Here is a 22,986-nt window from a genome sequence, read left to right as displayed (position 1 = left end):
TCCGGGTAGACCTCACCTCAGCCTTCTCTTCCTTTAAGCGTCAAAATCTTTAAGCGTCACTGTAAGCAGTCAGGTTTGTTCAGTGAAGTATGCCAAATGCTTTCCCAGACAGTCGTAGCTGGAATGAAATAGTGCTGCAAGAACTGTCTCTTTCAGCTTAAAAGCCATGTAGCCTTAGAGCTTGTCCCTGCTGCAGGGGAAAGAGGGAAGAAATTGTCAACAAAGGGGGATTCAGTCCTGCTATTAGATTTGACTTTGGAGGTGGACATGTTGCCAAGATGACTTGCCAGCTGCCTTTATTGATTCGGTAGGAACTTTGTTGGTGATTCTGGGCAGTCTCGGCTGCCTTAAAAAGCCTTAATTCCTGCTGTGCCCTGTAGCGAAGAGTAACATTGGATGGCATGTCGAAGTTGTTTGCTGGGTACATCAGAATATTTACGTTTTGCCAGTACTGCATATTCCTGCCTTATGGATTTTAACCAATCTATTTTGAGGCTGAAGCCAAGCACTTCTGGCAGCATACAGCAAGTCATAGGTTTGGTTAAACAAAATCAAGAATGTATGGGGATACATAAAAGTCACTGTGCAAAATGTCAGATATGGCATCATCTCACTGCAGCCTTTCAGCGCTGTGCAGGAGGGCCAGGGGAGCCATAAACTGGGTGTAGGTGAAGCAATACCTGTTTTCCACTTTATTTCTAGTGGCAAAGAAGTAGAGCAGGCTTAGCAGGCCCTGTCCAGAACCTCAGTATACAGTTGCTGGAAGAAGACTTTTACTTAAAACTTGGTTATTTTTACCATTTTTTGATAGTTTTTTATTATCCTGGTAGGTGGCAGCCTTTTAAGAGCAATCATTCATACTGAATTTTACATGTTGTCCCTGCCTCCTAGCGGACCTGTGATAAAACTGATGTTAGCTTTAGGGAAGAAGGATATTAATTTGATTGCTCCCTGGATTTTTTATTAATCTTTTGTGATCAGGAGTCTACACAGAGGTAGAGCTGAAGTAAAAATAGAGTAGTCTCTGGGTGCTTTTGAATTCAAGATAAACACACCGTGCTGGGGAAATAAAAACTGGACCTAGGTTTGAAGATACATGCTGTCACCTAACAAGGTGTGTCCTCTCCAAAAAAAAATCTTAACTGAAGAGAATTTCTGCTAGGGACAACAAGAACTGAATTGTTTTTCCAGAATAATGAACCACTTGTCCAGAGTATTTTAAAATAAAGTGGAATTTTAAAAATACAGCTGTAGTCTGACCAGAGATCATTCTTCTTTACAATCTTGTCTCTAGCTCTGGCCAATAGCATATGCTTGGGAGAAAACATACAAGAACAGACTAAGTTTCATTCCTGGCAACCAGTGGGCTGGGAAACTTGAGCAAAAACTTGCAACAGGATTGTCATGCTTCATGGACCTTTTTCAGTGCACAGGCTTGTTTTTTAAATGCTTTTATACTCCTGGCATTAATGACATCCAGAGTCAGTAACTTTTTCCAGGCTGAAGAACATGGTGTGTATTTCAAGCTCTTCTCCCAGATACTGTCACGTACCACCCTGTGATACAGGAGTATTGGAGAGATCTACATGAAGCTAATACAGAAATGTTTCATATTCCTTCCTTATTATTCCTACCGTTCTATTTGTCCTTTCATTAACCCTGAGCTAAAATGCTTAAAGACCTGTCCATGTTTGACTAAGATTTTTTTTTTTTTTTGAGTGGTAATGTCAAGTGTAGGGTCTATCACAGAGTATACACACTAAGAGGCGTCTCGTACTGCATATACCTTTACTTGCACTTGCAATGAACTGTTCTGCCAGCTCATTTCCTCCGTAGTGTCCCTGAATTATTCTGCAGCTGTTTATAGTCATTTTAATTGCAACTACCAAAAACAGTTTTCATTGTTCAGTAATGACCTGGAAGAGCAGGTGAACAGCTTGGCTTCCAGCACAAAACACTTATGCTGCTACAGTCACAAACTTGCTTAAAAAATTGGAATGAATAGATAGCTTTTACATTTTAGCAGTTGTTATTAGAAGAGATCTTCCATCTTGCCCTGCCATACCCAGCAAAGAACCTTATCAAAGGCTTTGGAATTTCAGTTACTGTATTAATAGGCTCACCCGTGTCCACATACCTTTGGATTTCTTCAAAAGATATGTTTCTGTGGCATGGCTTTCTGGCACAAAAAGCTGTTTTTATGGTTTACTAATTTTGTTATTTATTACTAGCTTCTTTTCAACACAGAAGTCAGACTTAGTGATCTGCAATTCTTTAGCTACCCAGGGCCCTTTTATAAAAATTGGTGTTGTGTTTTCCTCCGTCTATTTGTTTGATAACAAGGCTGGTGTCAGCAACAGCTACAGAACACAATAGTTTGTCAGTTCCTGTTGCATTCTTTTGGAAATACTGGGTTTATTTAAAATTCATGGCAGAAGAATCCATTAGAAGCTATCGTGCAGATGCGTCTGAATTACAAAGTCCCTAAGCTTCAGGTAGCTGAAGATAGGAGCATATAGTGGGAAGTATCGCTATGTGCTTGCCTTGCTTTTGTTCTCTTCCCTGGGTGTCTGGCTAAGAGTTTGACGGAAATTATTTAGCTTTTCTGCTTATGAAGTGGTCTCTTTTCATTTTGATCTCTCATCTGTCATCCCAACAGACTTTCTGGCAGGCATCCTACTTGCGGTGTTTGAAAAAAATATTTCAATAGCAGCTTTTATACTTAAGTAAGCTATTTCTCAAACTTCTTTTTTAACTCTATCTTATTATTTACATTCAGTTTGTCTGAATTGGTGCTTATTTCTGTTTTCTGTGTTTGGATACCACCCTATGCACTTAAAGAATATCTGTCTTACTGCTAACAGCATCTGATTTTTAATCATGCTGGCTTTCCCTGGTTCCTCTGTAGGTTGTTTTTTTTAATAGTTAATGGTAAACATTCTCAGCTTCTCATACAGTGTCTTTGAAAAAGCTCCATTCTACCTGAAAGCATTTTACCCTTAGTTTCTTTTCAATAAGCCAACTCATGTCTTTATAATTCCCCTTTTCAGAAGGAGGCGTCACTAGGCCATCTGTCTTCTAGCACTGGAATTTCAGTGCGTTGTGGCAACAATTAGAGTATGGTTCCTACACAGGTATGTCTTCAGCGGAGCTCCACGCTGTGCTGAGTACTCAAAATGTGCTGCTTCTCTTGTGGGTGCTCTGGTGTTTTGTCCCCTGGGAACACTAACTGCTGATGCCTGAAACAGTAGTCTCTGGAGCATGGTTGGTATTTACTGTGTCCTCTGAGGTGGTGGAAGTTTCCTGCCTGTGTTTTCTGTCTTCTCAGGTGCTTCAGTTCCTCCTACATGTCACAGGTGCTGTCTGAGTCCTGCTTGGGCAGCCACTACTGCTGTGTGGTGGTATCGATGGCTTCCCCTTGTCTTCATGCTAGAAGATCCCTGGCACATTTAAGCTGTAGTAATTTGGTTCTGGTTTATTTTAGAGAAGGCAGTCCCTGGATGAAGTTAATCAATTCCAAAAATTTCACCAGGTACTAATGAATTCAGAACATGCTGCTCTATACCATTTTCTCATCCAGGCACTGAAGCACTGCTGCTTTTTTTTCTTTTTCTTTATTTTTCTTGCCATTGCCTGGAAATTTGGTAAATCCAGGTATTTTCTCCCTCTTTCCATCTGGAAAAAATAAAGACATAAACTGTCCATGTCCATACCCTCTCAGCCCCATGACGGAGGAGAGTATGAGGTGCTGAATCAGTCCTTGGGCCAGACCTCTGTTGTGCTTCTTTCAACCTGTTTTATTACTTCCCATGGTGTAGCTAAAGATAGCCACGGCAAAGCAGGCACAGTGCTGGCTGGAGGGGCTCTGGCATTTGGAGCTGTGGGTAAAAGCCTGACTGGAAAGACCTGCTGCAAAATCAGGCCTCCAGTTCAATGGGTTTAAAATAGAGACGTAAGTGAAATGATTGTCACTCTTAGAAGTCCAGCTGCATGAAATCTGTGGTCAATTGTCATATCACATCAATGAAAAATGCTCTTTCTTATGTTCTCATGGAAGACTCTAGTTCTGCTGCATGACTATCTGAGCAGATATATAAGTTGTATAATAATCTCAGTATGTTTTAAAAAATTAATATAAAACCCAGTGTTAAATGTTGTCATTGTGTGTTGGCCTCCTTCTGACAAGTCAGAGTCAAACTGCATTTTGCTTTTTAAGTCATTATCCTAAATGGATCCTTGCAGGACATAGTCTTATGATTTTTATTCCCAGTGGCTGTTGTTAATAGCTGGTTTGATGCAGGGAAAGATAGTAATTTGGAGTTGGAAGCTTTTTCAGGGTCAGGATGAAGGATGTGCCCTTGGTAAAACCATGTTGGCTCTTCCCAGACACCTTCTTTGTGCACTTAGAAATGGCTTTCACCTTCTGTCAATTTTGCAGGGGCAGAGATTAGGCTGGCTGGCCATAGTTCCCTGGATCTTCCTGCTTGACGGTGGGCATGGCATTTGTCTTTGTCAGTCCTCAGGAACCACGATCAGGTGCCACGACCTTGTAAAAATGGTTGAGCATGACCTCATAATGTCATCACAAGCTCCCTCAGCACCCTCCGGTGTGGCCCATTCAGTCCCATGGACTTGTGTTGTGTTTACTGCGTTTGCTGTGATGTGTCCAGTGATGTGGTCCCTGACCCAACCTTCCTTTATGGTGGATATTCCTTCATTCTGCAAACTTTGCCACTACACACCCAGACGGGGGAGGTATGACAGCAAACCTTGCAAGTGAAGACTGAGGGAAATCAGGTGTTGGGTGTCTCACTTTTTTCAGTGTCCTTTGACACCAAATTGCATCTCATTCAGCAGTAAACCTGTGTTTTCTTTAGTGTTCCTTTTGCCTACAAGCTCTTCTCATGGCCCTTCCCATCTCATGGTTCTCAACTTCACTGGAGCTTTGCCTTTATTTGTCTCTGCAAGTGCTCAGGCAGTATTTCTGTACTCCTTCTAGGTAGCCAGTCCATGCATCTACCTTCCCTACTCTTCCCTTTTGCATTGGAGCTCCTTCAGGAGTTCTTGGTGCAGCCAGCTGGGCTTTCTGCTGTGCCTGTTTGACTTACTGCATGTGGGGATGGGCTGTTCATGCATTTTGGGGAGGTTGTGCTCAAAGAAGCCATTCCTGGGACACTTTTAGCAAAGTAACACCTGAAATCTTGAACTTCTCATGGCAGATGTTAGCAAACATTTAAGTAATGGTTCCTCTGTTGGAAGAAATCAAAAAGAGACAGAAAACTGTCTGACGGACAAAACGGCTGATGACTATGGGTGTTGAGCTGTGACAGTAAGCTGTCTGGTGTATGGCTCATTTCAAGAGCTACATCTGGTTATACAAGACCAAAGCAATGTGAGTTGTTCCAAAGAAACTGTGTTCAGTATTTCTAAAAAATACATATCTACAATGCATTAGTTGCAGAATCTTTGTAGTGTCTTTTATCTCAAAACCACTAAGCAGCAATGCAGGTTTTCCTTTATGAAGTTTGCTTTCTTAGTAGAAGACTCCAGTCTGCCTCTGCCATTTCCATTGGTATATTTTGTTGGGCTCGAGTCATGCTGATTGCCTTTGGGTTGGAATTTAAGTCGACTTGGGATTGAAATTTAAGTCAAGAAGCATTTTCTTGAAGTATGTTGTAAGAGATCTCTGTGAAACTCCTTATCTGTCCTATTTACTAACTTATATTACGGTAGAGCCCTTAAGCCAGGGATGTTCACACAGTTGATCAGATTTCATGCCAGGGTAATTAACTGTTGGCTGCAAGAAAGGATCAGTGCTCAACATGCCTTGGTCAGGCTTGATACGCTGCTGTTATCCAACCCACACACGACTTGCTTACAAATTGTTCTCACTGACCCAGAGGGTTTTAGTCTTATGACTATTTAAGCTACTTTTTTTTTTTTGACAGCTTCTTTTGACAAATGTTGCAGGAATTTTATTCTGAGTAGTTTGACAGGGAGAGGAAGCATCATGACTCTCTGTGAATGTTTATGGCATGAGACAAATAAATCTCTTAGTGGATTTTTTTTTCAATATGTCATTAGATAACTGCTGTCTGATCACCAGCGTGAGCCAGAATTTCAGCTGCATCGCCCACACACATCTATCAGTCTGATCATGGCAAAATAAATATTTTTAAGTGTTTTTTCCTTCCACGGATTATCCAGTTTGACTTTTCCTTTTTAATGACATTATTGCTGTTACAAGGCATGTCCCCTGGGCCATGCAAATTTGTACTTGAATAATTGGATCTGTTATCATGGGTCACCTTTTTACTTCAAACAGAACAACTGGCAATTAGCTTTTGTTGAAAAACCTGGAAGAGTAACTCTTCCTTGCTTGAGTACAATGCTCCTTGTGTATAGAAATGTATTTTTGGACAACTGTTTTTGCAGTTTGCAACATTTTATAAAACAAATCAAAAGGGAATGAGAAAGGGAACTAAAAATTGTACATTGTTTTGAAGGGTGTTTTATTTATTTATTTATTTTTAGTTTTAGAACAAGCAGAGGAGGGATTTCTTGCCGAAAATAAAGACTTCTGACTTGACTTAAAAATACACACATGCAGAGCTGTTAGTAAAGGTATTGTTCCTGTCATAGTTTGGTGGTGACAGCTTGGACTCTTTGGTTGGTCCAAGTGCTATTTAAAAATATCAAACTGTATAGAAAAATTTTGGTGCTGGACTTGAGTCAAAAAAATGCAGAAATCTTTAATTGTAAACAGTTACTCAGGGTATAAATTAAGGCAGTTGAATTTTGGCTATGCATTAGAAATGGATGGTTTTCTTGCTCTGGACAAATAATGTGATTTTAATATATTTTCTTACAGTAAGTAGTTGGTTGTCTGGTCAGTCTTGTTGTAGCTAAGGAGAATTGAATAGAAAAGCTCTAGAGTGGAGCCTTATTTCTTCAGGAATGTGATTAGTTCCTTAATTATAGCACTGTGCAAATTACATATTTGATACTGTTATATGAAGAATTTCAGTAATTACTGTTGGTATCTGTGTCATCGGAAATGGAGCATTAGGGACTTGGTTTCATTTCACATGGCACCTTGGGAAAATCTTTTATTCAAGTGTCACATAGTACACTGGAACTGTAACCAAGAAAACTAATTTTATAGTATGCGCATAAATCTTTGTGCACCCCTATGAGAGCTGGGGTTGAGAATCAGGTGAATTATAGTCGTCACACTGAATCAGGAAGGCTGGCTTTCTACTGCAGCTTATCAGCTGCCTTACTGCTGGCAAGACTCCTGGAGGAAAAAAAATGTGTTTAAAGTGGAATTAGCCATGTATTGTCAGAGCATCTCCTTGTGGTCAGGAAAGATTTGAATTCCAGGCATTGGCCTTAAAGCAAAACCAAGCATTTTCTGTTAATGTTTCAGGTCCCAGTAGTGAAAACTATAGTGAAGATGGATCCTGTGTCTCTTTAGTGTTGGATGCTAGCATTTCAGATTTTAAGTCTCAACAAAGAAAAAGTTCACCCAAAGAGTACAAAGAAGTTGACAGAGGCACCAGGTGTGTTACTTGTAGTTGGATTTAATTACCTCAGTGTGTGTGCACATCTGAAATAAGAAGATCAAGCTCTGAACAGGACATCTTACCCAGCAAAAATGTATAGTGCAGTGTCTCAAGTATATTTAAATTCTGCCTTGACTTCAGACGAACAGGCAGAGAAAAGTCTGAGAGGTTTCCTGCAGCTGCTTGTGTAACCCTCCAGCTGCTGTCTTGCATCATAGAAATTTTGGGGCAAATAGAGGAAGAATTCTGTCAAATAAGTTGTAATCTGAATGTGAGACTAAAAAATTAAATAAACTTCTTATGCTCTGTCTTGTTCCTGTTAACCAGAACTTACTGTGGTAAAGCATTTAAATAAACTTGGATGATGTAATTCAGTCCAGCTCAGCATGGGCAGGAACTTCAAGGTTTAGTATCTGATGAGGAAGGCATGGTAGAAACGAAGTATTTCTGTGGGACTAAGCCCACTGCTCCAAGCTTCTTTCTAGCCTTTTGTTTATCAGGTAAAACCTATCGGTGTTTGATAAATGCAAAATTATGCACAGCCTAGACTTCTCTGAGCTGTATATAAGCAAAGGGATCAAGCCGTCACTTCCTAAACTAGTGCCCACCTCAACAGAGAAATGACGAGACCTGCTGCATGCAGCGTGTTGTAGCTTCTTATCAGTGTTTTCTGAGGACACAGCTGACGCACAGCGATGTCCCATGCTGGTGCTGAGTGATCCGCTTGCCCCATCTCCTCCCTGCAGTAGTGCACAGTGTGCCGTGGTGCTGCAGAAGGACTGGAGGTGTGCTGGGAGGTAGGTACTGCCCACTTGAAACCAAAACAGGAAAGAAGAGGGCTTTGGCTCCATCTCTCTGTAAGGTGGCTTCCCCATCCCCAAGGAAGGGGATTTACTGTAGCCACCTAGCTGCCCCAGCTCTCCTGCCCTATGGTGTTTATTGCTTCAACTTTTTCAGTATTGGGCAAGTGATAACTGTGGGCAAGCATCTTGTGATTAAAAGAAAAATGCAAAGTTTATTCCTTTAGTTTTCCTATTAGCCAGGTCTCTGTGCAAACCTTGCCCAGAGTTTGGATTGTGGCCCTTTCAGAGGTATGATAGGGTATGTATAATAGGAGATGTAGCTTGTGCTTCCAGGGGCACTAATAACAAAATTATAATTATATAATATATTTTCATATTATATATACTATTATAATTATGTAATCAGTCATATAGGCTACTACAGGAATGGAAACTAACATAGCTTTTAGGTATTGTAAAAATAGAAAATGCTGTTTCAGCATAGGTTTAAGCTGTTAGGTAGTGTGTAGTAGAGATTTTACTGCTGTCTGCTGAAGGCAAATAAAAAAAAATTACTCTGCTTATCAAACTGTCCTTTTTGGTTTGTCATTTCACTTCTCTTCCAGAACCCCTGTTTTGTAAGTTGACTACTTTAATCTTATATTGATGTTGATGATGCATGAAAATACCCTAAAAGGCTTCATAGGTAGCAAATCCAGTATTAACATTAGATTTAGTTAGTCTTACCTTAACAACAAAATGCCCAGTTCTCTGTCTACTCTGGGCTTAGGCAATGTTCCCTCTGGCTTGCAGGCACCAGGCAACCGCTCTCAGCTAGGACTTTGGTGGTCTCAATCACACAGATGAGCAAACTATTGAAGATGTTTTGTGAGAGAAACTCATCCATCTTCCTAGGGGGTAGATGCAGTTTACTACAGTAATCATTATAAATTTATGATTTAAAATAACGAGCAGCCCTGAACTCAGTATCAAAGTATGTAAACAGCACGCTGTGTGCTGAACCACTGTCTCCTCCTAAGGTAAGAACAGGGATTACTGGAAAAGGAAGCTGCAAATGGAAACAGAGCCCCTGATATTTTTGGGCTTTGCTGGTGCTAGACTTTCTCAAAGAGTGAGAAAAATTCATACGCTATAAAGCAATTATCAGTAGTGATAATTGATTTCACTATGAATGTCATACCAATTTAAATAAACATGAAATAAGATACAATTTAGAATAGTGAACAGTTTTATTAATGGAGAGGAGAGATTCCATTATTTTTATGTCATTTACAATTTCAGGGTAAGTGCTAAATTGAGACCTTCAGCTTTGTAGTGATTCAGAGCTCTCAGCTTGAAACTGCTGGAGCTGTTACAAGAATGCGACGGCAGCTGCTTGTCTCGAAGGAATCTGTGCTGCTACATTTTGGTCTGTGCTCACAAGTACAGTGCTTTAAAATGCAGAGAGGGGACTGAATGTGCCTTTGGTAAGCACAGGTGCTCGTTAGATAGTCCCATTACGGGCCCAATACCGCTCACTTTTTTCTGGAGCTTAGCTGCTGGTATGCTGGGGAAGTAGGAATTCAGGGTGACGTGAGAAGTACTTCTGCTGGCTCCAAATCTTGCCCTCTTAAGTATTTATCTGATTGGGGTTTACCATTAAATTGTCTTCGAGGTGCTGTCTTGTTCCCTTCTTGCATTTTTGCTTGATGGCTGAATCACTCTTTCAAGAGAAGCAGCCTCTAGCCTTGACTTATTTTAGCCTAAGGAGACTTCAGCCTACATCTGCAACTGCAGTGCTTGCTAACGGGGAGACTGTAAGGGTCATCCAGTCCTTGGAGCATGTATAGACGATCACGTTTGTGGGGCCGTGGGATATCAGTAAGAGCAAGCCAATGAATAAAGTACAAAGCTGTAAAGCTAAAAGCAGAATTTCCCCAAGCGAAGGAGTGCTGCAGCCCAGATGTCTAGCTTCTTCTGCAGAGGGGTCCCCTGTAAAAAGGTTCCTCTCCTGCTGTGGCTGGTGCTCAACTTTGTGATCGAGGGACAGGGATGTTGGTGTGGCGTGGTCTCCAACAGTACTGTGCCTTCTCAGGGGTGGAGAAGGGCGTAGGACTAACTCACATCTCAAGTGTGCACACTAATAGAAGAAATGTTACTCACCGTGTTTCTCCATTAGATCATTACTGTGTCTTCGGAAAGCTTTCTTCACGCTCCAGTGATGCATCACTCCATGGTTCTGCTCCATAATACCAGTGCTGATTCGGAGACAGGGAGTTTTTATTCATGGACTAAAGGTGTTGATTCCTTTCACCTATTTGCTCCCTGAGGAAAAGAAGCAAAGAGCTGCTTTTCCTGCAGCACTGCCCTGGGAGGGTGTTGCCAGCCCTTCACAGATCTGTGGGCGCCTGCTGCTCTGCTCCTTGCCCCATACAATAACGCTTTACAGGGGCCAGGAAAAGTCATGTGAAGCACCTAGAGGCAAGACTAGCTTAAGGGTGCTACCCTCTCATTCCTGCGTATCTTCTGCAGTGTACCATCCTCTCAGCTGTACAGGTAAGCAAAATAATTGGAAGTGAGCCTGTTTACTCATTTGGTTCACAGCATATTAGCACAGCTGGCCGGCAGGCTACACCCAAAAGGGCACCATGCTACCGTATGTGGGCAGGATAGCACCCAGGGGATGAAGCTAGAGGTTCAAACATATTTAAATCCTCTTTGTCACAGCCCCTTTTGTGCTTTGAATCTGCCTGTGCCAGTTTTCAACAGCTTGCAGATTTTGCCTGGACGCCCATATCTACTTGACCCTGTCTTTTAAAACTGAAGCGCGAGTCTGGAAATTCAGGCTTTTTATTTACCTTTTCTGGTGCCTAAAACTTACAGGGAAACGAGTACTGTAAAATTCAGCTTCAAACACAAGGGAAATGCTTTTATGTTTTTTTGGTATTTGGTTTGCCAACCACTGGATGTCAGTGCTGCTCCACTGAAGAAGGGCTCTTGCCTGGTTCCTTCCCTGTGGATATGAAGGAAATGAGAGTGGAGATTCCTGATTTTTTTTGTCTCTCAAATACTTGAGTACATTTCTTGGGGAAAATTGCCACAGATGTTAAAATATTTATTAATTCCACATCTAAAACAACTACCATGTTTCAAACCTCTAATTCTCAATGCAAGATGAGAGACAAGATTGTGCATAGGAGTTACTGCAGTCTCTTGGAGCTTATGGGCTTGATGAGTCAGTCTGTGGACTGTCCAATAAGTGAAATAAAGCCTCTGGAAAAAGCTAAAAGTATAATCTTACTAGAGGTATAAATGTAGTGCTTTTATGGCTTGCAAATGGCACATTTAGCAACACGTGATTTTTCAAGTTTAAAAGGTGAAATGTGCTGACAGATTTGAGGAGATTAAGTTGGATATGTAGCAAAAAGCCTGTCTAGACCTCTGGTTTTATGTTTTAAAAATGTATTAAATACAGATCAAAAAATGCTTATAAATTGCTCACAGATGTGTTGTTCAGTTCAGGCTCTTGTAATACATTTGGCTTTTTTGAATTATGTTAAGTTACTTGCTGTCTTTCATTCTTACGCTCTTCACCATTTTGTTCTTAAATGTGACTTGGTGATACTGCAGCAAGTGGGAGAAATAAGCAACCAAAAGATCTGGGGATTTTTGCAGGGTTTGCTTTGTTTCTCTTGTTGAAGGCAGTCTGAAATGTTTTAGCTGTCTGTCTTTTTAATTGGAGAGCAAAAAAATTCCGAGCTAAACTGCTGAAAGTACAGGTCAGCGGCATGGTGCAACCTGCATCAGATACTGCCTTCTCCTTTGAGGCAAAAGGTGCTATTAATTTTCACTACATTTTACATGGAGCTATTGAATGGCATTCAGCTGGCACACCGATTTTGAACATGTAACACCCCGTTTTCATCCATTTTAACATAATTCTATCACCAGAATTTATCCAGCTGTATATATGTGTAAAGCAACATGGTTCTGTTATTAATCTGTTGTTAAACACACGATGGAAAATCTTCCACACAGCCAACTTTACACCTAAGTAGCATATCCATTTTATATCTGCAAATCACTAAGTAAGTTGTCGACAGCTTAAGCCTTAAATGCTTGTGCTACAAATGAAAGTATTGCATTCTGTAATCGGCTGAAGCCTTTTGAGAGGTATCTATGGAAGGAAGGCAGCAGTGGCCCGAACTATGCATTTTAAACAGTCTAGCACTTGTATATTGGCAGTTTATAAATATGAGTAGCTGCAGCTACTTCAGGCATAGAAACATTGGAGCTGGAGGATTTTAGTTAGTAAACCATACTAGTAGAGATCGTGCCATTTCAGAGGTTGCTTACAGCATGCCTGACTAAGAGAAGAAATGCCTTATTAGATCAGGCTTAGTTATAGACTGGTTTGATTCTCTAATTTTCTTTTCCCACAGGACCAAAATTAATAGTATGTTTCTACCAATTTCTTTTTTTTCTGGTGGGTGAGAAATACATATTTATTGATGCTGTTCCCTGACAATAAGTGAAATATGGCCCATTTCACCAAAGAAATGTTCTTTGAATGCCTGTAGATCTGCTGCGTGAGTTCTTTCCATGTTTAATTTTCACAGACTTGAGATTTCTGGTGATTAAGGTAATACTTTTCAAACACAGGAATGCTTTTCCGTATTTAAACTTTTTATTGTATATAGAGAAATATAACTACGGAAGTTTGCGTGTCTGCAAGTTTAAAATCATAGAATCATTTAGGTTGGAAAAGACCTCTAAGATCATCAAGTCCAACCATTAACATAGCACTGCCAAGTCCACCACTAAACCGTGTCTCTGAGCACCACATCTACACGGTTTTGAACACTTCTAAGGATGGTGATCCCACCACCTCCCTGGGCAGCCTGTTCCAAGCTTGACCACCCTTGCAGTGAAAACATTTTTCCTAATATCTGATCTAAACTTCCCCTGGCACAACTCGAGGCCGCTTCTTCTTGTCCTGTCGCTTGTTACCTGGGAGATGAGACCGACCCCCACCTGCCTACAGCCTCTGTCAGGCAGCTGTAGAGAGCAATAAGGTCCCCCCTGAGCATCCTTTTCTCCAGGCTGAACAGCCCCCGTTCCCTCAGCTGCTCCTCATAGGACTTGTGCTCCAGACCCTTCACCAGCCCCGTTGCCCATCTCTGGACAAGCTCCAGCACCTCAGTGTCTTCCTTGCAGCGAGGGGCCCAAAGCTGAACACAGGATTTTAGGTGCAGCCCCACCAGTGCCCAGTACGGGGGAACAATCACTCCCCCAGTCCTGCTGGCCACACTGTTTCTGACCCAGGCCAGGATGCTGCTGGCCTCCTCGGCCACCTGGGCACAGAGCTGGCTCCTGCCCAGCCGGCCGTCACCCAGCACCCCCAGGCCCTTTCCCACCAGGCCCTTCCCAGCTGCTCTGCCCCAGCCTGCAGCGCTGCGTGGGGCTGGTGTGACCCAGGTGCAGGACCCGGCACTGAGCCTTGTTCAGCCTCATACAGAAGTTTCTGTTTGTCATGAATAATTTTTTAATGCATGACGGTTGTCTTTGAAAAGTCAGATTCTCTCTAGTAGTGACTCCACTTGATGAAAGATGAAAAAAGGAAGTCTTGGCCCATTGAAATCAAAAGTGCAATGTCTCTGGGTTTGGTGGTTTCCAACTGTATTACCACAGTTGGAAAAGGGGCTAGTGATCACGTAGGGAGACTTCCAGGTAAGGAAATACCTGGAATGGTTGTAATTAGGGAGACGGTGAACAGTTAGGGATGCAGATGGGAAAATAGATGTTACAATTGCAAATTAAATCTATTGTTGATAAATGTGATTAATAAATATTAACCTGGTCTAGTGGATGGTGTTCCTGCCCAGGGAGGTTGGAACTGGATGATCTTTAAGGTCCCTTCCAAACCAAGCCGTTCCATGATTCTGTGGTCTCAACAGTTGCAGTTTGGGGCTTTTCTTCCAGTGTTCTCTCCTGGCTGCACAAACAGCAAGGTGGCAGCTGTGGTGCTGTGGTAGGGATGTGTCTCAGCAGGGTCCATGCAATGCCATCCAGCTACATAGGAGGAAGCAGGTAGCTGTTGAAGCAGGAGTCATTCTTCACCAGCTGCATCCTACCTCCTTCAGGAGGAAAAAAGGCTCGCTGGCTGGAAGCAAGCTCCTCTGAGGGCCTCATATCTCTGTGATACACTTAAGCTATATTACCTTTCATATCCTGTTTCTCTTTAATCCGAAGGAGAGCCATCAGTGAAGATTTAATTTACATAAAGGTGGTGTTAAGCAATTCTGTAAATTATGATGTGAAAACTAATAAAATCGTTATCTTTTTACAGATGCAAATACTGGCATTATGATGATAACCTGCTCACCTCCAGCGTTGTCATTGTCTTCCATAATGAAGGATGGTCCACGCTCATGAGGACAGTCCACAGTGTCATTAAGAGAACACCAAGGAAATACTTGGCAGAAATTGTGCTGATTGATGATTTTAGCAACAAAGGTATACTTGGAATATTAACACACTACTTGTAAAAAAGGAAACTTTTTTTTTTCCCTTTAAAAAGTTTCCTTTTAGTTTATTACCTGCCATGGATTGAGTTGACTCTGCAAGAAAAGTAAGTTGTTTCTTCACAGTCCTTTCAGTTTTCAGTGATGGGAAAGCTCTTCTCCAATGAATAGCTTTCACAAAACTGGCAATCCTTTGTGTGTATTCAGCTGTTTGAAATACAGGGTTTGTGGTGGGCTCTCTACCACAGCTGTGGAGTAGTATATAGTAGAAAGCTGGGGTAGCTAGTACCTTTCTTAGCTCTTGTGAAAACAAGTAGTTTTAAGAGTATTGAAGGAGTTTGAATTAAGCCTGTTGGGAATAATTTCTTTCCTTATTCCATATAGGAATCCAGTTTCCTTTCTTCTTTATTTCTTTTTTTATTATTATTTTATTATAATGAAAATGTGTCTTAGGCTGTTGCACTATTCTGATTCACTTTCAATGTCTTTTTAATTTCCAATATTCTTTAATTTAACATCACATTAAGGTGTTTATTATTTCTTATTGGGGAGAGGGGCTTTTAAGAATTTAAGTTTGTGTTAATTTCTGCCTTTCTTTGAGTCCTGCATATCAACATTTTCAGAAGTCCAGAGATTTTCCTCTTCGTTTGTAATATACATTCTGGTCTTGGTTTATAGTCAGAATGTATGTATTTATGTGTGATTCTTATAAATATAAACATACACTGACTTTTTTCCATTAATGGTGATATCTTCAATGTTAATGCAAATCAAGGCTGACTACAGAGAAAAACTGAAAGTGGTATGCTAAGAGATACAAGGTGATTGATGTGCAGGAAATCTGTCTGGTTTTAAAGTTTAAACAAATTTTGGAAAAGTGCACCAAAGCTGCACATTCTGCAACACTTTATTGCAGCATAGTTCTTGAATAGAAGTTGACAGAGAAGAGTAGATGCATAAATAAAAACGTACCTTCAAGTGTGCAGGATGACAGTCTCTTCTAGACAGTGATAATGATGGCTTGTAGAAGCACAGGCAAGTTTGAACTGGTCAGCAGCATAGGGTATGTTCCTTTTACCGTCTTTTTTTTATAATAGCTGAATTGGGTAGTGGCGTGGAAAGCAGATGACTCTGTTTTGAAACTCCCCATTTTATCAAGTGATCTGAGCTTCTCCCAGTTCCCGCCTCATGGGAGGAGTTGTTTTCTTCAGGTATACCCACTATAAAGTCAAAAACTGAACTCACCACATAGTTGAGGTTGCCTTTTTTCAGTACAAATCACTATTAAAAATAGTTACTGTATGTTAATTTTTACATCACGCCTGTAGGTAGGTAGGTATCATTTTCTGTTTGGTTTTACAGAAGAGGAAAAGTTACTTGTATTGTGAACTTGACTATATCTGACTTAGTCTGATAAAGGTACTGAATGCTATTATATAGTCTCCTGTATCCTCTAACAGCTGTTGAGAATTTTGCTTAGATATACATACACACTATAAAACAAAAATATCTTCTGTCCTAAGAGATATAATTTTAATAATTCAGTCAGCAGACATGTGCTGTGTTTTTCCTTTTCAGCTGGGATCACAGCCTTTCTTTAGAGCTATTCAGGGTCTGAGTTAGGTGTATAAAATAACTGTGACACTGATGGTCTCTAGAAAAATTACCAGATTTTACAAATAGTTGGACTCAGTACTTGGGTTTCACATGAGTTGTAGCTGACTCTGTGCTATGTGTATGTAATTCATGGAATGAGTTTGTCTGGCGTAACAACTTGTTCTACAGTTTTCCAATATATGACGATTGTTAAATAAAGGCAGTATTTTTCAAGAAATTTATTTTGAAATACAGAATTTACTTATGCATTCTACTCATATATGAATAATTAGCAGATACAGCTAACCTGGACCTAACGTCCAGCAGACCCTTGTCTCTGTATTTCCCACACTTCTTTTTCCCAAATAACTTTCCTGAATCATAAAATTCAGTGAAGAAAGCTCAAGATGCAATTTTCTCATGTATGAGTGACTGGAAAACAAGCATGGACTGGAATGGCTCTGAACACCTTGCTGCAACTATACGGTTTCGCTATAATAATTCTTCAGACTGCTTTAGGCTATTACTTGGTAAACATAATTAACTTAATTTCAATAATTCAAATTGCATTCTAGATGAAAAATGGCCAAGACAGTAGAATCTTGCTCCACTTCTTTCTCCCCGGAGAGAAGCATGAACTAATACAGGCTGTGAAGCATGCCAAGCCGCCTGAAGAGATTTCCAGTTGTTAGGAGAGCTGCAAAACACAAACACTCTTAATCATGGCAGAGCTGCTGGTGGCTTTTTGCTTTTTCAGCCAGAAGAAAAGCAGTGCTGACAGCACAGATACAGGATTTTCTCCTTCCCCACCTGCTTTCAGACTGCCCACGTCATATCTGCCTTTCTACCCAACAAAGAGGATCTTAACGCTCTTTGAGACCAGTGTTGAGGGACACAGTTGCTGGACTGGGTAGCTGTTTGCTCACACTCAGCAGGGCTGTCTGTATTTCTTAGCTGCACCTTCTCCAGCGATATGAAATTAAAATGGAGCATAGCAGTTGCAAACACTTCTGAAGGCTGGCTCATAAAGAGCCCTGCCTGTCCTTTATAAGAAATGCTCTTTCATCGGAAGGGAGTTAACAGTTGCATAGAAGCCTATATATGTTATGCCTTACAGGGAAGAACAGTTGCAGTGCTTGGAAAATGTTCTTTTCATTGTAATTCTTTGTATAAAGTCAGTTGGGAGCAGTCTTTTTGCTGAATGACGCTCTCCCTTCCTTCCTTAATCTCTTCTGCAAACAGCGAGGTTTGACTGTGAAGAACTGTGTGGAGACATGTGCTGAATTCTGCTCAGGCAAATTTCCTTTGTCAAAACAGAAAGGGAATAGTAACAAGATGTCACCAAGCTAATCAAATGATGCTAGTTCTGATATTTTCAGTGGAGATGTCTGTATTAATGCATGCTAGGAGTCCAAGAAGTGTTGCAGCATCTTCTACCGCAGTGTTAGTGTGGCCGCACTGCTGTACGTGAGGAGGGGGTTTTTATTTTTTCTTGTATTTCTTGTAGAAGCAGTTCATTTTGCTGTGAGTGCTAGCTGTGCGGAGGGTGCAGCTATTCTGGAAGCGCAATGAGAATTCATAACACCAGGTTTTCTGAAGCTCCCTACAAATACAGTTGTGTAGATAGGTCTTCAAGGACTACTTGTTATGTGTGTAGGTACCAGTGTTCCTTCTTTCTGAAGCATAGAGGTCCATATCTCAGTTGGTGCAGCTCACTTTTGTAACCCGTACACCTGTAAAGAGTGAGTGTGAGGCAAATACCAGTGTTCCTAGTAGCATTTAAAAGTTTTTTCCACCTTTTGCATTTACCTATTTTTTCTTGATTGCTGTCTGTATTTCCCACTGATGTAGCATCACATAAGATAACCAAAGGGGAAGTAACAAGCTCAGACAGGTAACATTAATTTTATTAACTTAACAGTGCTTGCAGTGGGGAAACTGAAGCAGTTTGTGCTTGTGAACAGTGCTTGTGTTAAAGCTGAGCACCCCACGTTAGTAGTGTTACAGTACAGGAAACTCGGAGGCAGCTGGGAGGATTTCTGACACCAATTTTCTAGTTTTCAAACTGACATTCGTGTGTCAAGGGGAAAAAAAGCTTTTTTCCGCCTCCTCGCCTTGTAATCTGCAATGCCTAAGATCTTTTGGAGAAAGGATGTGTTTTTAAAAAACACAAGATTCGTGCTTTAATCATGCACTGAGGCACGAGAGAGCAACCCAAACAACGGGAGACCAGATTGATGGTTATAATATTTTTAAAGGTGAAATATACATTTTTAAGCAAAAAAACAGAGTGCTGTAAAGCTGTTGACAGATACCATAAATAAGTGTTCTAGGTGAACAAAATGTACCGCTGGCCAAACACTGTTTCTTACTGTATCAGGATCAGGATTTTATACACTACTGTCATGCAGGCTTTGTAGTATGAGGGAGAGAGAAAATTCCATTTTCCTGTGGGAAATAGCACTTGCTGCTAACCCTGGCACAGTTTTGGATAATGGACTGTGAAGTCCTGAGACTTGTACTGTAGAAAAGCTTTACACAATCAATATGACAGGTTTTTACAGCTCCCTGTGAGCCTTACATAGTTGAACATTAGATAACTAAAACATTTGGCGTCATAGGCAGGAGAGCTGGAAATAGCTTTAGGTTTTAAATCTTTAAAGCATTCCTGACAGTCCCTTCTGTAACATGTACTTGGAATTTGTAGAATAAATAATGTGTGGTATAAAGATTCTTAGTACCACTTCAGCATGACCTCATAACTCTGTTGATTTTATCCTATAAAAATGTATATCACAGCTATCATATCATGTATTCTACATCTATTACATGGCATGTTATTCTGTACAGCAGATGGGATAAAACTGTTTTTTCTCTTGTTTGATATTTATGTACCCTTGAAGTTTTCCTAACGCACAAGTATTTACAAAAGAAATTGTAAATGTGCATGGGAAAGGAGAAGAGGATATGTAGAACTTTTGGTTGAGAAAACTTACAGTAAGAATATTAAAAGATAGTGGTTTCAGAAGATTGTTCTCTGGTAGAATTGCTGAATTTTCAAGTTTGGAAACTTCACTTCCAAAAAATACCATTTCCATCCATTATTTACATGTAGCTTTTGTTTGAACTAGAGTGGTTTTGATACTGTTGGCAAGAATATAAAACATACTGAAATGTAAGTTGCAGCAAGCTCCAGACTTCAATCATTTTCATTCAGGGTGCAGAAAATGTTGCTGGGGAAGCAACCTGATGGCTTGTTGCTGCTGAAAGAGACATCCTTCTCCTTTCACCCTGCACATCCCCTCTTGCTGTTAGATCAGCACAGGCATGGCGTCTCACAGCCCCTTGGAGCGGGTGCAAGCCAGTGCATGACTGCCTCAGCTGTAGCTTAGGTGGCTTATTTTGGTTCCCAACTGAGAGAAACAGAAACTGTAGACAATTCTTTTGAGCCTCTCAGTACAAAAATAGATTTTAAACGAACACCAGTAGCTAAATCAGCATAGCCTCAAACAACAAGCGCCTGACTGCCAGCCCTTCTGCCTTTGTGACTTTTCTCAACAGAATCATCTGTGCAAAAATATTATGCAACGCTAGGATTCTTTTTCAAATTGTGTGGTAGGAATGTGGTTTCCAGATTAGTTTGGCAAAAAACAATGTGCAAATACAAATCTGTAACCATTTAAGCATAGCCCGTCTTGATTCTTATGCGGTTACTCATCCCTTTATTGACCAATTCCCTTTGGCTAAAGGTTTCTTGTCTCATCATTGTGATGAGCCACAGCTCGTTCACTGCAATTCTGGCCCTCCAGTTACTCTTATTTCATTAGAAGATTAGCAAAAGACCACACCAACCCCAAGAGGGAACAGGTCTAGATGAAGGAGGGCAATAATTTGAGTGTGGTGAGTTTCTGTCTCAGGTTTCCAGATTTAATAGACTGACAGAAAGTTTTGCGAGGCAGCAAGTGAGTGAAGAGAAATGTTTAACTGAAAAGTAGTGCCTGCAACTGTGTATGTGGCATTATCTGATGAGGAAAGACCATGTGCTGAAGTGTAAAAACTTCTCTGCCTGGTTGAAATACAGACAAAGACCTGAAAGCCACTATGTGATGTACTGAAGTGGCTGGGAATTGTCCATCCAGGTCCCCTGTGGCGTGGCCAACCAATTCAGCTGCTTTTTCTTCAGATGTGCCAGAGACAAACCCGTGCCATGAAGTCAGAGAGTTCCAAGTCTTGATCTCCTCAGTTTTACTGTTAGTGAGCAGTGGTATGAGCAGTTCAATTAAAGATTCTCTTAATGTCTGTAGACATTTTTAAGTAGAGTTGGATTTGGGTTATATTAAGAGTACAAAACCGTTTATTATTAAACCTCGCCAAAATAATTGTTTTTCTCTGTTACTCAATAGCACACTTACAAGAGAGGCTGGATGAGTATATTAAGCAGTGGAATGGCCTTGTAAAGGTATTTCGAAATGAGAGGAGAGAAGGTTTAATCCAAGCTAGGAGCATTGGAGCCCAGAAGGCTAAACTTGGACAGGTAGGAGCCAGTTCACACACAAGTCTGTCTTTTTCTTTTTTGACGGGGAGAGGCGGTGGTGGTTCTCTGTTCAAAGAGACATGTTAAAACGTAGTATTGTATTATTTACTTTGTTTTAAGAAAAGATTAATTTTACTCATTTAATCTTTTTTTTGCTTATAATATAAAAGTACTTCAATGTAAATATGCTTAATTAAATCATTCTTATCTTGTATACAGAAATATAATTATTTTTTTTCATTTGAAGGTTTTGGTTTACCTTGATGCCCATTGTGAGGTGGGAATTAATTGGTATGCGCCACTTATAGCTCCTATATCTAAGGACAGGTAATGTTCTTTTGTTATTTCCAGTGTCTGGCCTCTTAGGAAGAAAGAGTTACAGTAACTATCTTCACTTTTCAAATATGTTTTACACCCTTATCAATATATATATCTATATCAAACTATATCAATATTTGCTATATGATGATTGTATCTCCCAGCATAAAAGCTATGTAAGGAGGAAGGAAAAGTCAGGCAAAAAAACTCCGGTTAGTGTATTTTAATAGGCATACTGAATATTTTGCTTAGTGTAAAGCTCTTGTCTTTTGCAGTAATCTGAGGAACTGATAAAAATGTTCTCTTCTGCCTGAATAAGGGGCCTGATTAAACAAAATAAACAAAAATGTGATTATTGGTAGAGCAAAAATAGCAGTAAGTGTTTTGATTTAAGGGGGATTTAAAGACCCTGTGATCGCAAGAGTTTTATAACTTTCTCATATTTGGTCTTGCACTATGGTCTTACTTGTTTCCTCTGAAGTGCTTTGGAGCGTTGTCTGTAGCGAACCAAGGCCAGAGCTTGAGCCTATCTCTGCCACAAGCCCAGGCGCATGCCTAGGAGGCCGTGGTGGAAAAGCCTGCGCTGTGCAGTGGCATCTGCAAGAGGTGACAGAGGGGGGGGATCCCCAGGGCCTTCATTGCTTCCAGCTGTTGAAATGCTGTTGTTGCTGGGTGCCACCACGAGCTTAGCTTGTGTGGTCAGAGAGTATGTGTGTTTAGGAAACCATGTGCTTGTTTATACTCCTCAATCCCATACAATAACTGCTTAGTCCTAAAAACTATTTGTTAACCTGTTATACTACCAGAACCTTCTTGAAGAGCTGGTTTTTGTGTGTTTTAAAGGCTGTAACTCAGCTTCAAGACTCTTATTTGGGCCAGGATTCTAGAGAGATGGAAATGCTTGTGTGCTTCCATCAAGTGTGTGTTACTCTTTTACTTAAGAAAGGCCGGTGAGAGCAGGCAGCTTTAGAGGCGTTCCTCAGCACTGCCCACAGAAGGGGAGATTACAGGAGGACCTCCGATGCCGAGGCACACAATGACAGAGGGCAGCGCTCAGCAGCCTTCTTCCAAGCCCTGGTACCTTGGATGCAGCGTGCTGCTGCTTCTGCCTCTGCCTCAAAGAAGAGCACAGCATGCGCATTTCTTCCATGCGCACGCTTACGTTTCTTTCCACAGGATTTGACTTAAAAAGATGGAAATGCTCCAGGTTTGGTCACTGTGAAACTCATTTGGAAAATCTGGGGAGAATAACAAGATAATGTCTTTTCTTTAGTGAATATTGTATGTGATAGATCACAATAAGGAGCATGTTACAAACCGAACAGGAAAAATTCTACTGAAGACTGCTGCCAGGAGAGCACCAGTAATGTTTTTTTATCTTGTGAGGTTGGATTTGCAGGGCAGTTGAATAGCACAGAATAGTGAAAATCCATGTTTACACTAGTAAAAGCTAAGAGCTTATCGTACATGTTGATAGCTGAGATCTGATATGAATAGAAATTACAGGAAATAGTAATACTGTGAGAACCCTAGCCTTCTAAGAGTTCTTCTGTTGCCTGCAGCAGTGCTTTGTTAGAAGACCAATGTCAAGAAGTACATATAAAGGAAAAAGTACTGATAAACAAGTTGATATATTAGCATTTCAGACCTAAATTCAGACCTGAAAG

The 22,986-nt window shown here is 40.7% G+C and overlaps 1 protein-coding gene across 2 annotated transcripts in view; it reads left to right on the top strand.

Moving 5' to 3' along the window:
* The window catches only part of GALNT7 (polypeptide N-acetylgalactosaminyltransferase 7), a 74,017-nt gene that overhangs the window by 34,813 nt on the left and 16,218 nt on the right, over window positions 1–22,986 (top strand). For both annotated transcript variants that reach the window (XM_055702864.1, XM_055702858.1), the window contains exons 3-5: window positions 14,697–14,863; window positions 20,871–21,001; window positions 21,249–21,328. In XM_055702864.1, the coding sequence (XP_055558839.1) occupies window positions 14,697–14,863; window positions 20,871–21,001; window positions 21,249–21,328 (378 nt within the window). The remainder of the gene's footprint in view (window positions 1–14,696; window positions 14,864–20,870; window positions 21,002–21,248; window positions 21,329–22,986) is intronic.

The sequence above is a fragment of the Falco cherrug genome, chromosome 1, assembly GCF_023634085.1.
Source record: "Falco cherrug isolate bFalChe1 chromosome 1, bFalChe1.pri, whole genome shotgun sequence".
In the NCBI taxonomy this organism is placed as follows: Eukaryota; Metazoa; Chordata; class Aves; order Falconiformes; family Falconidae; genus Falco; species Falco cherrug.
Note: the sequence above shows the minus strand (reverse complement) of the source record. Positions and strands in the feature narration are given on the sequence as shown.